The sequence below is a fragment of the Talpa europaea genome (assembly GCF_964194135.1).
Source record: "Talpa europaea genome assembly, chromosome: 1".
In the NCBI taxonomy this organism is placed as follows: Eukaryota; Metazoa; Chordata; class Mammalia; order Eulipotyphla; family Talpidae; genus Talpa; species Talpa europaea.
The window spans coordinates 3698960-3715037 of record NC_140073.1 but is presented as its reverse complement, the minus strand read 5'-3'; the positions used below and the strand labels follow the sequence as shown (position 1 = coordinate 3715037).

Here is a 16078-nt window from a genome sequence, read left to right as displayed (position 1 = left end):
CACCGCATTGCGTCTCCCCGGCGAGACGGGGCGGGCGCGCCCCCTGTAGGCCGAGCGCGGGCACGGTGCGGACCGCCGCGGGGGACCCGGGCGCCCCGGGGACCTGGCGCGCGCGGGGATCGGAGGTGTTTACCTAATCCGGGGCGGACGGCGGTGTGGCCCCAGGCCCGGCACCCCCTGCCCGCCCCCTCGCCCTAACAGGAGGCACGGCCATGGCCACGATGGTGCTTCCCCGGGAGGAGAAGCTGAGCCAAGATGACATCGTGCTGGGCACCAAAGCTGTCATCCAAGGGCTGGAGACCCTGCGTGGGGAGCACCGTGCCCTGCTCGCTCCCCTGGTCACTCATGAAGCCAGCGATGCCGAACCCGGTTCCCAGGAGCGCTGCGTCCTCCTGCGGCGCTCTCTGGAGGCCATCGAGCTGGGGCTGGGGGAGGCCCAGGTAGGCTGGTCTGGGGTGCTGAAGTGGGAGGTCACGGGAGGAGTGGAGCCTTCCAGGGGGATCCTGGCAGTGTAGGAATCAGAGCAGGGAACTATCTGTCCCCTGAAACCCCTTGGTAGGCCCCTGACTGTTGAAGAAATGAATGGGCTTTGGAGGCCCAGCTGTGCCATTGCCTCCCTTGGGGGAGCCTGATCATCCTGCAGCCCCGCCTGAACTCAGCCCCGTTACTGGCTTCTCCGCTAGGTAGTAGACTGCAAATGTCATAGGAGAACAAAAAGGAAATCCTTAAGAGAAACCCCCATCAATTTTTTTTTTCCTCCAAATTCATTCTTTTAGTCATTCATTAGCAGGTGCATTATGAAGTGCCTTCTATGTGCCAGACAATGCATTAGATGCCAGGGATACCCTCCAACAAGGCAGACAAGATCCCTGCCCTAGTCCAGTAGGAAGAGAGAAAGAAACACACATGCATTTATTACAAATAGACAGAAGTTCTCTTTAAAAAAGAATAAGCTCTTGTGATTGTTTCACGAGGCCTTATCTATTGTTAGACAAGACTTGTGAACTAATGACATTTAAATCAAGGTCTGAAGGAAGGAGTGAACCTGCCTCCAGAAAGGCCTTGAAAGGTTGCATGTGCAAAAGTCCTGAGGTAGAGAGATCTTGTCGTGGTGGGGCAGTGGGGGGAACTCTGTGATCACGGGGACGGAGAGCAAAACAGAAGAGGTCCGTGCAGAAGGCCAGGGCCAGGTCATGTTGTGCCTCATCAGTGTGGATTTATTCTCAGGAAATTGGGGAGACCTTGGAGGCTGACTTGGGTTTTTAGAATTTCCTATGACTGAGATATGGAGAATGAACTGTAGTGGGTCAGGCCAAGGTAAAAGCAGGCAGGAGTTCAAGTTCAACTGCTGGAGTTCAAGTGGTCAGTGGTGTCTTGGCCTACAGGGGTGGCCATGAGGGTGGAGAGGAGACCTTGAGCACTGGAGGTAGGTCCAGCAGGATGGCGCCCGGGAGGCGGGGGGAGGAGGGGGCAACTCCCAGGTTTGTGGTGTGAGCATGTTTGAGAGATGCGAGAACTGGATGGATCAGGAGTTCTGGTGTGGCTGTCTTAAGCTGGGGAGTCGGGGGGGATATGCAGATGGACACACCAGGGGATAGTGGGGCATAGAAGGAGCTGGGCTAGGGGGAGAGTCTTGGCCGCTTCCTATCTTGCTGAGACACTGACTGGCTGAGTCCCGGGCAGGTGGTATCATCTTGGTTTCCTTGTCTTCAAAATAGGGATCATGTCATCTGCTGCATCTACTTCCAGGCTGTTGAGGGATCATTATTTTATTTTATTTTTTTTTAAGGATAGTGTTGTGAGAACACCTGTCACTTAGGCATTGGCTAAGGTCCCAGGTCCCGGGCGCTCTGCAACGGCAACGCATTGGTCATTCACTCCACAGCTGTTTGGCTGTCAGGTGCAGAGATGAACATGTCCCCCTTCTGGGGTCCCCCTTCTGGTGTGCACAGCCACCCCCACGGATGGGGAATGGGGTGATCTGGAGGGGGCAGGGGAAGGTGCCCTATTTTCCTGGGGCCGAGGGCATAAGGGGGAAGAGGCCTCAGTGCAGAAAAGGCCCTGAGTGCAAAAGGTGGAGAAAGGGCAGAGCCTGTGCGAGGTCCCGAGGCAGGGAGAGCAGGAGCTTGGGACAGGAGTCAGGGGAGGGGTTGCTAAGGTCTCTGGATCTCCTTCCTGTTTCTGTGGTTCCCCAGATCACAGGGGTTTGGGACACACACCCCTCCCCTCCCTGGGAACTGCAGAAGGCCGGGGACTGCCCTGGACCCTTGGCTAGTCTCTGGTGCCCTCAGCTGCATGATCAGGGCTCTTCGGGAAAGCGCCCACTTGTGGGGGGGGGCAGTGTTATAGGGCGTGGCTGCGGGGACGTCATTGTAACCCCCAAGAGGGAAAGGAAGAGAAGCCCCAGTGCCGGGAAAGCACAGCACCCCACAGTCCCAGCAGCCCAGTGAGGGAACAGCCCGTCATTGTGGAGATGTGCGGGGGCCCAGGAGAGGGCGGGCTTTCTCAAGGCCCGCGGAGCCAGGGTGGGAGCTCTGACCCTCGAAGGAAGTTGTTGGGGCTCCTCGGGCCTCTTGGGTTTGGGTCTTAGTCTGTGGTCTCTTGGACCCATGGGGGCCACTCCCTTGGCGAGAGCAGAGCTTTGAGGCCCCCAGCCTTGCGGCTCCTCAGGCATGCCCTGCCCAGCTCTTCACAGGAGCCCAGTGCTGGGGCCCCCAGGCCGAGGGGTGGACGGGGCTCTGGCCCTCACCCCGGCCGCCTGCCACAGGTGATCCTGGCGCTGTCGAGCCACCTGGGGGCCGTGGAGTCGGAGAAGCAGAAGCTGCGGGCTCAGGTGCGGCGCCTGGTGCAGGAGAACCAGTGGCTGCGGGAGGAGCTGGCAGGGACGCAGCAGAAGCTGCAGCGCAGCGAGCAGGCGGTGGCCCAGCTCGAGGAGGAAAAGCAGCACTTGCTGTTCATGAGCCAGATCCGCAAGCTGGATGAGGACACATCCCCCAACGTGAGCCCCTGCCGCTGCAGCCCCACCCAAAGGGGGCGCCCGGGAACAGGGAGGGGGCAGCAGGAGCAGATGGGGGGGAGGGGCGGCCACTCGACGTGTCCTTCCCTGATGCTCTGTCCTGTCTCTTCCCCAGGAGGAGAAGGGAGATGTCCCCAAAGACTCTCTGGATGACCTGTTCCCCAACGAGGAGGAGCAGAGCCCAGGTGTGGACGGGCAGCTGGGGGCGGGCGGCAGGAAGGGCGGATTGTCTGCCCCTCCTTTCCTGTCTGTCTTCTGACCGGAACGTCCAGCACGTTAGCGCTTAACTTAAAGGCAGGTTTACCAGTTGCCTCTGCCCTCCCCCGCCCCAGCTCTCGGAGGGGCGAGCACCGCTGTCCGTCTGGGTCAAGTCCCTCTGGGCCCGTGGTTGCTCTGAGCATGAGTAGAGTTCCCGCCCCACCCCCAGCCTCCAAGGGAGAAAGAGGATGCCACGGGCCGTGCTGAGCCTGCTTGTGGGCCGTGGGGGCCACCGGAGCCTCGTTGTGCAATGAGGAGGCTGAGGTTCAGAGGTTGGCGGACTTGCTGGGGGACACACAGCTGGAAATATTTCAGGGTGCCTACCTGCTCTTTCTGTGGGGCGACTCTACAGCTGGGGAAACTGAGGTGGAATAGTTAGTGACTGACTTGGGACCTCATGTCAGGCAGGTCACAGGCGTGGCTGGCAGGGTCAGCGAGCCCCAGGCATCATCGGCCCATCTGACCTCTTGCCCTTGGCCTTGCAGCCCCCAGCCCTGGAGGAGGGGATGTAGCTGCCCAGCATGGGGGCTACGAAATCCCAGCCCGGCTCCGCACCCTGCACAACCTGGTGATCCAGTACGCCTCGCAGGGCCGCTACGAGGTAGCCGTGCCCCTGTGCAAGCAGGCCCTGGAGGACCTGGAGAAGACATCGGGCCATGACCACCCCGACGTGGCCACCATGCTGAACATCCTGGCGCTGGTCTACCGGTGAGGGCTCCTCCGACCCCCGGCCCTGGGCTCCCGGAGGCTCCCGCCTTGGCCACACGCCCTCAGTGCCGCTGTGCCCGGGGCGCGGCTGCATCAGGGAGTAAGGCGGAGAGAAAGGAGCTTGTGCCCAGAGGGGTCTGGCCCACATGGTGCCAAAGCGGTGCCTGGGCAGTGTGGGCCGGGGCTGTGGACATGAAGCAGCCTCAGTCAAGTGTGGGCAGCACATGAGGACTCCAGGTCCCCTGGGAGGCGGCACAACTCAGGTGCCAAGGCTTAAGGAGGGCCCTGCGGGAGAGATGTGCTTGCCCAGAACACGAGAGGGTGGGAGACGAGCAGCGTGAGCAGAGGCACTGGGGACTGGAGAACAAGGAGCACCGGGCGTGAGGCGGTGGGGTCTGCTTGTACCCCGCCTCTGCATGCCTTAGTGGTTGTGAACTGCCCAGAGTCCCCCCAGCTCCTGGCAGGCAGGAGCTGGGCACATCTCCCCAGGCTCTGGGTCACACTGTTGTGCCAGTATAGATAAGCGCGGTCCCCATGGGACTCTTGGGCCCCTAAGGGCAGGGCCTGGGCTGGAGGACTACCTCACCATCCTCCTGCCCGCCTACAGGGACCAGAACAAGTACAAGGAGGCTGCCCACCTGCTCAATGATGCCCTGGCCATCCGCGAGAAGACGCTGGGCAAGGACCATCCTGCTGTGAGTGAGGGCAGGCGTAAGTGGGGCTGCCCCTGGGTTAGTACCCAAGTTCCTCAGTCCCTGCCATCAGGGTCCCTGATCCTGGAACCTCCATCTTCTCCTCCGTCACCCCCAGGTGGCTGCAACACTGAACAACCTGGCGGTTCTGTATGGCAAGCGGGGCAAGTACAAGGAGGCCGAGCCCCTGTGCAAGCGGGCATTGGAGATCCGGGAGAAGGTAAGGCCTGGCAGGTGTGGGCAGGACAGGTGGGTTGGGCAGGCAGGGGCCTAAGCTGGCTCTGAGCCCAACCCCTGGCCCGGGATCCCATTCCAGGTCCTAGGCAAGTTTCATCCAGATGTGGCCAAGCAGCTGAGCAACCTGGCCCTGCTGTGCCAGAACCAGGGCAAAGCTGAGGAAGTGGAATACTACTACCGGCGGGCGCTGGAGATCTACGCCACCCGCCTCGGGCCTGACGACCCCAACGTGGCCAAGACCAAGAACAACCTGGTGCCGTGGGCCGGGAGGGGTTGGGAGGGGGCCAAGGCAGGGCAGGAAGGAAAGGAAGAGGACCCGCTCACCCCTGGGCCCGCCCCTTCAGGCCTCCTGCTACCTGAAGCAGGGCAAGTACCAGGATGCAGAGATCCTGTACAAGGAGATCCTCACGCGCGCGCACGAGAAGGAGTTCGGCTCTGTGAACGGTGAGCAGTGGCTGCGGGTGCCCCGGCTCGCCCAGCGCGGGCCCCTCGCTCCCCCGCAGCTGGGGCAGATGCCTCCCCAGCAGCTCCTTGGAGCAGGGACCGGCAGGTAGCCCAGCCTCACCTTTGGGTGCACATGTGAACGCACACACCTACCTCACAGCCACCTGGCCCTTCCACACCCTTCGATGCACGCGCGGCTGTAGTCTCTTCCCCTTTTCCACCAGACAGCTGCTCCCCCGGAGGGCCTACTCCAGTATCTCCTCTGGGTGGTCGATTCTGGCCCCGATGCCTGTCATTTCCGGCTGAGTGTCAGGTGTGGGTGTTTGTTGTGCAGGGGTCCCCCCTCCCTGTGCCGTGGTCACCTCGGTTCCAGAGGAGGGTCAGTAGTAATGTTTTCAAAGGTCTGTTTTTTGTTCATTCATTTCCTCAACAAAGCCTCCCCCTGGTCCTCCCTGGTCCACCCTGGTGCCCCGGAGCCCTGCCCCAGACCCCAGGCCTGTGTGCAGGTCCCACCAGGAGGCCCGTATGGTTGGCTGGTGACAGCCTTGTTTCTCCCCCAGGGGACAACAAGCCCATCTGGATGCACGCAGAGGAGCGGGAGGAGAGCAAGGTAGCTCGGTGGGGCGGGGGCGCTGTCGGGGACGTGTGGGCTGAGGGCCTTCTCCCACCTCCGCTGACCGTTCTTTCCCCCAGGATAAGCGCCGGGACAGCACCCCCTACGGGGAATATGGCAGCTGGTACAAGGCCTGTAAAGTAGATAGGTGAGGACTGTGGGGCCGCAGCCAGGCTCAGCGCCCCGTATCGCTTAACCCCTGGCCCCCCCAAAGCTCATCCTTCAAGGACTGAGTCTCAGGCTGCCTGTCCCGAGGCAGCTTCCCGCCCTAGGGCAGCCTGATTGTCCCTCAGTAGCATCACCCCGCCTGGGCAGTGGACCAGATCCCCAGCCCGGGGCCGCTCCCCAGGACAGGAGAGTCCAGGCAGCCGAGCACAGCACTTGACCCGGAGGAGGGGCTGGACACAGGATGGGCCCTGGGTCCTGGGGAACGCGAGGTTGAAGCTGACGTCGTCCCATCCACAGCCCCACAGTCAACACCACCCTGCGCAGCTTGGGGGCCCTGTACCGGCGCCAGGGCAAGCTGGAGGCCGCGCACACGCTGGAGGACTGTGCCAGCCGCAGCCGCAAGCAGGTGGGGCAGGCAGTGGGGTGCACAGAGGTTTGTGTGCTGTCCGTGTCTGGACCTAGGCTCTGCCTCATACTCCTGCCCTCCCTCAGGGCCTGGACCCTGCCAGCCAGACCAAGGTGGTGGAATTGCTGAAAGATGGCAGTGCTGGGCGGGGAGACCGCCGTGGCAGCCGTGAGGGGGCTGGGCCACGATCTGAGTCTGACTTGGAGGAAACAGGGCCTGCCGCTGAGTGGAGTGGGGTGAGTTTGGGGGCTGAGGGGGAGCCAGGAGGCTTTCAGCCAGCAGGGCTTAAGAGAGAAACCCGCCTGCCCCACAGGATGGCAGCGGCTCCCTGCGGCGCAGTGGCTCCTTTGGGAAGCTCCGAGATGCTCTAAGGCGCAGCAGCGAGATGCTGGTGAAAAAGCTGCAGGGTGGTGGCCCCCAGGAGCCCCCTAATCCCAGGTAAGCCCCTACTCCCAGTGAACCCCAATCCTGGGTGAGCCTTTCAAGATTCATCCCAACCGCAGAGGAGTCCCTGGCCTCTGAGGTGAACTTCCTCATCTCTCAAGTACCACTACCCACCAGATGTGCTCCCGCCTCTCGGCCTCTCCCCAGCCCCCATGCTGGAACCCCCAGTTCCATCACGAGCAAATAAATCCCTGTCATCTTTCCCCTTAGGATGAAGCGGGCCAGTTCCCTCAACTTCCTCAACAAGAGTGTGGAAGAGCCAGCCCAGGTATGGGTGGGCGGGTCAGGGCCAGGCCTCAGACCCCAGGTCTGCATGGCCAGAGTCACCCCAACTTGTCCTCCAGCATGTCTTCATCTGGCAATAGTGCCTGTCTCTGTCCCAGGCCTGGCTTTGGGCTGGACACTGGGGAGACAAATGAAGACATGCGACTGGCTGGGTGGGAGTGTCAGCACCCAGTCGTGGGCCTGGGCTCTGGCTGGTCGGATCCCTCTGGGGCCAGGGAAGCACAGCCCCGCAGCAGCATGAGGCTGAGCCACCCACCCCCTCTGCCCACAGGCTGGAGGGACAGGCCTCTCTGACAGCCGCACCCTCAGCTCCAGCTCCATGGACCTCTCCCGACGAAGCTCCCTGGTGGGCTAATCCTGAAGGGGCCACCGGCGCCAGAGCCTCCTCCCGCCACTCTCCCCACCCCAGCCCTGCGCTTGGGCCTGCTGCTTGCCCGCCTGTCTCTCCCAAGAACCCGTCTTTTCTGTTCAATCTCAGGGTAACCTCCTCCCTTGTCATTTCTGCCTGAGCCCTGGAGGCTGGGCCTGCCTGTTCCAGCTCTGCCCCTTATTTATTCCCTCCAGCAGGGCCCCCTCTTCCCTAGGTTCAGGGCCATGGGAGAGGCTAGCCCTAGTCTCCAAGGTAGACACTCAGTAGCCCCCCTCGCCACCCCCGCCCCCACCCCGGGCCAGGAACACGAAGCCCCCGCGTCCTCCAGCACCCCTGCCCTCGGCCCATCGCTTCTGTATATAGAGAAATAAGTTATTGGCCGCGCCCTCCCCTCAGTTCAAGGTGTACCTGCCTCACCCCGCCCTTCTCCAGTGGTACCGCCCAGGCCTTAATCACCCCCATTTCGCGTGGTGGTATCTCCCAGGCACCACCTTTCCGGGCGGCGCCTCCCCCAAGGGTCCCTGGGTCTTCTCCGAGGGGCACCCCGCCCCACCATCACCCCTCGGCGCCGGGCCTGTGCACTGCCCGCCCCCAGGCTCGGCCGGGCGCTGCGCCTCCCACGCCTGCTGCTTCGCGAGGGGCGGGGACTGCCGTGCCGGATGGGCCGCCCCACTTTTGGGGGAGGGGGTGTCAGGCGGTCGCCCTCTATTTTCAAATGTTGCTGTAGAAATAAAGACGGTTTGAATCTGAGCCAGGCGTGTTTGGGGCAGAGGCCGAGGGCTTGGCGTCTCCAGGCTGGGGCGGGGTCGGGAGGTCGGCGCGCGGGGTGCGCGGGAGCCCGGACACCCCGCCCCGTCCCGGGATGGTTAGGGGACCCCCCCGTTTCAATTTTTTTCCTAACAACTTCGACCTCTGAGATGGTAAGGCCGTGGGCTTGCGGTGAGCTCTGCCCCGACCAAGCGGCTTGACCTTGAGGGAGTTGTCGCTGCTTCATCTTTAAAACGTGGGTGATGACACCGTTCCGGGCTGTGACACTAGCACGCGAAGAGCCCTGCATAAATTGACTTTACTAATGCTCACAACTTCTGGAGGTGGGAGGGGAGAGGTGACGGCCTCTGTCAGACAGATGTGAAACGTGTCAACTTCAAATTGAGCTTCCAACGCCGCGACGCCTTCGCACTCGGGGACGCAGTCCTCACGCCCAGGTGCGTCTGGGCGGCGAACTACAAGCCCCACAAGGCAATGCGCGGCGGTGAGGAGGAGGGTGTTGGCGAGGACGCCCAGGTCTCCGGTTACGCCTGCGCAGCAGGGACCAGTCGGTCAGTGTAAGAAGACTACAAGTTCCAAGAAGCAATGCGTCCAGGCCCCAATGGGGAGTGTTTGCGCCTGCGCGTGGCGGGCGGGGCCTTTGGGGCGGAGCGGCCACCATCTTGGAACGGGAGGCGGAGCAGAGCCGACTGGGAGCGACCGAGCGGGCCGCCGCCGCCGCCATGAACCCCGAATAGTGAGTGAGCCCCGCCCGCGCCGTCCGGCGCAGCCTCGATCCAGAATACGGGGCTGTACGCTTACCGGGGTTGTCCGGCTTGGGTCAGGACAGCGCGGCGCCCCCACATCCGGGTCCCTCTTCCGCTGACCCCCTCCCCTCACATCCGGGTCCTGCTCCTCCCCTCCGGGCCCCCAGGACCCGGGCGCTACACCCCAAGTTCTTGCTCCGGTGGCCCAGTGACTGCGACCCCAAGGGGCACTACCAGGAGTCTGAGGCACCGACCCTACCAGCCCTCATCGGTCAGGTGACCCCGCAGCCCTGGTCCTCAGGCCTCAGTTTCCCCACCTGCTGCTCAGAGAGGCGGTCCGGATGCGGACCACTGCCCCGACGTTTTGGAGCCCGTCGCCACGTAGTTTGTGATCTCGGGCCCTTTAGATCGGACCGCAAACCCCACTGCCCTTCCCCTTCTCCCGGAATCTTCTTCCTGGGCTGACCCAGGGACTGGTCAGGCGCGGGAGGCCCCGACGCGCCGCTCTGGGTCGCTGCCCCGCGGATCCCCCCTCCAGGATTGCCGCTCTGCCCCTTGCCCGGGTGGCCCGGCGGCTTGGCGGCGGGTCTCCTGCCGCCCTCTCCTCACCTCTGCGAGGCCCCCAGGGCTACCGTCGCACCCCTCCCCTCGCTGTCACCCTGCCGATGGAGTTTAGAGGAACGTGGCGTTTGCTTCTCCCCTTCCAGTGGGATTCTGCCTCTCATACTCGCTTCACTTCTTGGTCACTCCCCCAGCGAGTAGGTGGCCCCCACCTCGTGCACTGACAGTTTTCCCAAGTGCGGTTATTTTCTTCCTCTTCTGCCACTTCCTTTTTGTCCTCGGATCCAGGCTTCAGATTTCCTTGGGGAAAGGGCAGTTCTGAGCTGGAGCAGAAAGAGCAACAGAGTAGGCAACCAGTAGTCTCCCACAGAGACTTTGAATTGTGAACAATTTTTGCCAGTCTTAAAAGTTAACCATGACATATCTTAGGACAAGTCGCTTCCTTTCTCCTACCTCTAGTTTTCACATTAGCTGGAAATAAAAACACCCACTTTTTTGGACTGATGGGAGGCTTGGGCAAGATGTACTTAGCATAGAAGTACTTAGCATGGGGCCAGCACAGGCAGGAGCACCACCCATCCTAACTGCCCTTGTCACTGTCACTTGTTGAATGTGTTAGTGGCTTCCCCCGAGGCTCTTTGTATAGATATTCACTGTTGGGGTGGCTTCTCCTCCCCTGTGAAGCCAGGCATTCACAGGGGTGTGCAGTGAGGGTTCCTTTAGTAGCCCCTGTGGACCTGAATCTCAGGAATCAGGGTGTAAGATGTCCAGCTCTGGTCTCTAACTGGTTGTGGTCCTTGGCCAGTCACGTCCCCCTTTGGGCCTTGGTCTCTTTCTCTGTAAAGTGGGACTTCACACTCAGCCTTTCGGGCCAGCAGTGTCAGGGCGCTGGTCACCCTCCCGCTCCGGGGACTAGTGGGAGGATCCTGTGAGCGCCTTCAACACCCTAGGCCGAGGCCCACCTCACAATGCAGGGAAATGCTGCTACTGTGACTCCGGGGTGTCGGCACGTGGGCTCCCTGCCTGCCTTCACGCCTTCCCCTCCTTTCTCTCTAGTGACTACCTGTTTAAGCTGCTTTTGATTGGTGACTCTGGTGTGGGCAAGTCATGCCTACTCCTGCGGTTTGCTGTGAGTAAGAAGCCCCCCTGTCATCCCTGGGCTGCTGACGGTGGGGGTGGGGCAGGAGGGAGAAGAGGCAAGCCATAAGAGAACGGTTGTAAGACCCAGGGGCCCACAGGTGAAGTGGCAGGACCTGCGAGCACCGCATCCGACTCAGCCAGGGGCACAGGGCTGGCAAGGTGGAGTGCCGAGGACTGGGGCGTGGTGGTTAGGAGAAGATTGGGGCGTGAGCCATGAGGGAGGTTTTCCCGGTGGGTCTCGGGCCTGTTCGCTCAGGCCATCCCATGGGTTCCCGGTCATCCAGGACGACACGTATACAGAGAGCTACATCAGCACCATCGGGGTGGACTTCAAGATCCGAACCATTGAGCTGGATGGCAAAACCATCAAACTTCAGATCGTGAGTGCAGCTCCCCCCAGAGCCCCCGGTGTGCACACACCACCTCGAGAGGGCGGGCTGTGTCTTGGGCCCAGGGCTGACCTGCCCCTCTCCTGTCTGGTAGTGGGACACAGCTGGTCAGGAGCGGTTCCGGACCATCACTTCCAGCTACTACCGGGGGGCTCATGGCATCATCGTGGTGTACGACGTCACTGATCAGGTACTCCTGCGCCCCCTGTCCCCTCCGTGGCCTTTTCAACCCCAAGGCTTTGGCTCTTGTTTTTTCTCTTCCCACTCTCTCTTTCCCTTTTTTTATTTCTGTGTGGAAGAACCAGAGTGCAGGCCAGAGGTGCGGGAGGTGAGAGGATTCACCAGAGACAGAGTGGGGAGCAGAACAGGCGGATCTACTGAAATCCACTGCTGAGGGGAGCAGCGGGCGAGTCAGGAGAGGTCTGCTGCGCCATGTGGATGACCTCCCTGGCCAGGGATGGAACTCACGATGTAGAGGTGATAGCTTAACCCCTAGGCACCTGGGAGGCCCCACATTATCTCTCTGATGCTGCCTGGGAAGGAGAACGTGTTCAGCTCATTAGAGGGGAGCAGCTACGGGGTGGGTCCTCCCGAGGCCCTGCTGTAGGGTCTTAGCAGAACCAGGTCTCACACCTCCCTGCCAGACTTGCCACCTTCTGAGAGACCCGCCGGGCCCTGGTGCTTGCAGGGGGTTAGCCAGCTGACTGGTTGCACTTCAGAGCACGTGAAGGCCTCACCAAGGCAGCCAGGGGCCTGAGGCCGCGTCAGGTGCCTGGTCTCTGTCGTTGGCAGTGGTGCTGCTGACCGCCATAGTTCCCCCCACCTTAGCATTCGCAGAACCTGTTTGCTGCCTGTGATGCTTATAGCACCCTAAAGAGGCCGCCTGTGTCCCTGGGTGACGGGTAGGGAAATGGGTCGGTGTGGTGAGCTGGCTCCTCAGGGCCAGGCAGTTAGTCAGCGGTGGGACAGAGATGGAATCTCTGCCTTGTGCCCAGCCTCGTAGCTGACAGGGGCCAGCCCCCAGGGTCCAGGATGCAGCCCCACCCTGAGGCCTTTTGGCTCCCCAGGGTTGGTGGTGGCCCCTGGGCAGCCAGCTGTGGGTGAACTGTGTGCCACTCGGACAGAGGTCACCTCCCCCTCTCGCTGCCAAATCCCTGACCTTATTTCAGTTTTCACCCCACCTGACTCCTCGGGGCTTTTAGCTCTGTTCTCTTCTCTCTCCTTGAAAAACTTCTTCTTTGCAGTGGCTCCCCATTCCCGCCGCGTCCTTCTCCTTCAGAGGCTTCTTACTGGCTTGCCTTGGCTGCTCCTCACACTCCCAGATATTGGGCTCCCCAACTCCAACCCCTGCCTCTCCCGGACTGCCCTGCGCCCTTCTGGCTACTCTGTGATTTGACTTCTCCGGTGCTCTGACGGCCTCTCCGGGGCGTCGCGGTTCACCTCCGCCCGCCCGCCCTCCGGCGCTTCTTGTCTGGTGGACCTGATTTTCACGGTGTTGCCCGGTGAACTAAGTGTCGGCGCCCCTGTTTCCAGAGGAGGAGACACCCTTGGCAAGGCGTTAAGTAACTTGCGCCTGGCCTCACAGTCAGGAAAAGCAAAGCTGGCATCTGAACTTGGGGTTTTAGGCTCCCAGGCGCCCCCTCTCCTGCCCCTGGACAGCCTCTCCTGAGCTCGACCATCTGCAAAACAGCATCTCTTCCCAGACCAGCTTCCTCCCCGTCTTGGTAGCAGAGTTCCTGCGCCTGACCAGAAATGCTCCCCTCCTCCATCTAGTCAGCCCCAGGGCTCCTCTGCTTCCCTGTCATCCCCCTCTGAGCGTCCCCTCGTAATAATAGCAGTGATGAGGATAATAGCAGCTCCAGCTAATTAAGCACTTGTTATGAGACAGGCCGGCATTCGTTATCTCGCGCTCACAACAGCCCCTTCCGGAGGCACTGTTTTGTGCAGTGAGGAAACTGAGGCGGAGAGAGGTCAGGCGCTGAATCTAGGCCCTCAGAGTGCGGCAGAGCCTGGGCCTGACCCCGCCAGTGTGCCTCTGAGTCCTCAGCTCTTCGCCGGCTCAGGGCCCCTCCTCCCCGCCTTGCTCTGACACCTCCCCGTGGGTGTCCCTTCTGGCTGGTCTGATCTGGTCCCATCTCCTCCCGGACTGTCACCCCAGAACAAAGGCTTGCTCCTGCCGTTCCTTCCTGAGGAACCTGCTGGCCCCTGGTGGTCCGAGATGTAGCCAGGCTGACCCCTCCGTGCTCTGGCCTGCCTGCCCTCCACCCCTGCCCAGGGCCAGCATCGCAGCCACAGTTCTCTCCCCACCCCCCAGGATATCATGCCCGGCGCCCTTCCCATCTCTGACCTTGCTCCCCCGCACGATGGGTTCACACTTGTGGGCTGAGGCTGTTCTGTGGCCCCAGCAGCTCCTGCCTGCAGCCCACCCTGTCATCCTGGCATGGGCTGCCCTGGGCATGGTGTGCTCCTTTGTCCCCTGCTGTCTCGGGAGAACCGGGTGTGACTCCCACCCTTGTCCCCTGTGCCTCGCTCGGGGGCCAACCTGAGGCGTGGCTGGAGGTGCGAGTTTGAGCCCAGTGTGATGTCGCGTTCCTAAGAAGGGAAAGTGGCTCTAGCTCGAGCCCTTTCCTGAAAGTTCTGTCCTTGGTCCATGTATGGGGTTGGGCACTGGCTGGACTGGGGAGCCTGACTGAATGTGGAGGCGGCTGATACCAGAAGCATGCCAAACATCGGGCTGTTTCAGGGCACCTGTCTCCCTCCTCGGCCCGGGTTCCCTGCGGGGGCACTGTCCACCTGCGACAGATATTCAAGCTTAAAGGGATTTGAGCGCCACCGCAGGCGCTTGCGGCTCTCGCCAACCTGTTACTCTCTGCTTCTGTCTCTTCCTGGCTTGTCTTTCCTGATGCCAGGTGTCTGGTACCCACCTGAGTTGGGCTGGCCCGTTCCAGGTCTGGGAGCGCCGAGGAGCTGCAGGAAGCAAGGCTGGCGGGCCTTTAGGCAAACTGCCAGGACTCTGGGGGTCTCTAGATGGAGGAGGGCAGGGAGGAAGCCTGCTTAGGGGGGCTTCCTCAGGGTCCTGAGCTCAAGGTGCCTGTCTCTCTCAGGACCAACCTCTTCACCCCAAAAAGCCCTGTTTTCCGGGCCTAGGGTGGGGTAGGAATTGGGGAGCAAAGTAACTTTGGACCCTGGCCGCTCTAGGAATCCTATGCCAACGTGAAGCAGTGGCTGCAGGAGATAGACCGCTACGCCAGCGAGAACGTCAATAAGCTCCTGGTGGGCAACAAGAGCGACCTCACCACTAAGAAGGTGGTGGACAACACCACAGCCAAGGTGAGTGGGGCCCGGGCCGCCGCCCGCAGAGGCTGGGGCCCCCACCCGCCCCTCACGCTTGCCCCTTCCACGCCCCTTCTCTCGCCCTGCAGGAGTTTGCAGACTCCCTGGGCATCCCCTTCCTGGAGACGAGTGCCAAGAACGCGACCAACGTGGAGCAGGCGTTCATGACCATGGCTGCTGAGATCAAAAAGCGGATGGGGCCTGGGGCCGCCTCGGGGGGTGAGCGGCCCAACCTCAAGATTGACAGCACCCCCGTGAAGCCGGCTGGTGGGGGCTGTTGCTAGGAGGGGCGTGTGGGCTGGGACAGGATGGGGCACCTTCTCCAGATGATGCCCCTGGAGGGGGCAGGAGGTGCCTCCCTTTCCTGGGGCATTTGAGTCTGTGGCTTTGGGGTGTCCTGAGCTCCCCATCTCCCTCTGGCCCATCTGCCTGCCGCCCTGAGCCCCAGTTCTGTCAGGGCCCCTTAGGGAGGGGACCTAGGGCTGGGCTGGGGGCGGGGGCTTGCTCTGCTGCTGCCTCTGGGTAACGTTAAGAGATACCCTAGCACACACCTTTCTTTGGGAGGAGGGCTCCTCCGTCTGTCTCCCTCCCCTGCCTCCCACGTATGCTGCAGCAGGTTTCTCTCCTTACCCTTTTTCCTTTCCTCCAACCCTCCCCTGAGAGCTGAGGGCCCCCCGGCCTCTGCTGCCGCTGACTGCTGTCTGTGCCAGGGCCGGGAATGGGGCTGGGGATCCAGGCCAGGACCTGGGATGCGGCGCCCGGGCCTCAGGACGACCATGGGGGCCGCAGGGGCCCGGCAGCCCTCCTCGGCTCTCTGGCGTGCCTCCTCCCACACCTGTCACAGCTCAGCCGTCCAGCGTGGTGAGGCCTGAGCACATCCGGGGCAGGTGGGCGGGCAGCCGCACTGGGCCAGTGTTTTGTGCCCAGAGGGAGCCTGCTCCTGCCGCCCCCTGCCCTGCCAGAGCCAGGCCCATGTGCTGCCTGCCCACCGTGCCCCTTTGTCCCCGAGGCAGGCGGAGGCGGAAGGCCCACTGGGGCCCCAGGCCGGCACCAGCCTTAACCCTCAGCCTGCCAGCACCTCCTCCCTTTCCCAGGCGGCAAGTCTGGCTTCTCCTTATGGCCCTTGGAGCCCATGGGGGTGGATCCTTGCCCCCCCACCCCTGGCTACTTCTGTGGGGAATGCGGGCACAGCCCAGGGCTGGGGGCCGCGCCACTCCCGCCCTCCCACCCGGGACTGCCGGCAAGGCTGCTTCCTGCGGGAAACCAAACCTTAGGGCTCCACCCCAGAACCCTTGTGCTGTCTCTGGCCTGCCCCACCTGTGCCCTGCCCTCCAGCTTGTATTTAAGTCCCTGGGGTGCCCCCACTCCCAGGTTCCCCTCTGGTGTCATGTCAGGCATTTTGCAAGGAAAAGCCACTTGGGGAAAGACGGAAAGGACAAAAACAAAACCAATAAATTTCCACTGGCCCTCCGGTGAGCCGAGGGTTTTTGCAAGGAAGTT

General features: G+C 62.1%; 2 protein-coding genes across 5 annotated transcripts; both read left to right on the top strand.

Moving 5' to 3' along the window:
* Window positions 1-197: 197 nt before the first annotated feature.
* KLC2 (kinesin light chain 2) lies at window positions 198-7626 on the top strand (the record flags this gene model as incomplete). 4 transcript variants are annotated; one of them, XM_084240333.1, is made up of 15 exons in its annotated part: window positions 198-440; window positions 2768-2998; window positions 3132-3201; window positions 3760-3982; window positions 4590-4677; window positions 4793-4894; window positions 4991-5164; window positions 5256-5355; window positions 5916-5965; window positions 6049-6116; window positions 6434-6542; window positions 6629-6778; window positions 6856-6980; window positions 7197-7260; window positions 7543-7626. In XM_084240333.1, 15 exons carry the CDS (start codon window positions 213-215, stop codon window positions 7624-7626), a joined length of 1866 nt encoding a protein of 621 aa, XP_084096459.1. The 4 variants fall into 4 exon arrangements, with proteins under 4 accessions (XP_084096459.1, XP_084096457.1, XP_084096456.1 ...); XM_084240331.1 differs by having other exon boundaries at window positions 213-440; window positions 7197-7254; XM_084240330.1 differs by having other exon boundaries at window positions 213-440; window positions 5862-5965; window positions 7197-7254.
* Window positions 7627-9116: 1490 nt separating this feature from the next.
* On the top strand, window positions 9117-14862 carry RAB1B (RAB1B, member RAS oncogene family; the record flags this gene model as incomplete). The annotated part of the gene is made up of 6 exons (XM_084247527.1): window positions 9117-9145; window positions 10773-10845; window positions 11141-11236; window positions 11340-11435; window positions 14444-14575; window positions 14668-14862. The coding sequence occupies exons 1-6, from the start codon at window positions 9132-9134 to the stop codon at window positions 14860-14862; spliced, it is 606 nt and encodes a 201-aa protein (XP_084103653.1). The 5' UTR covers window positions 9117-9131.
* Window positions 14863-16078: the final 1216 nt, after the last annotated feature.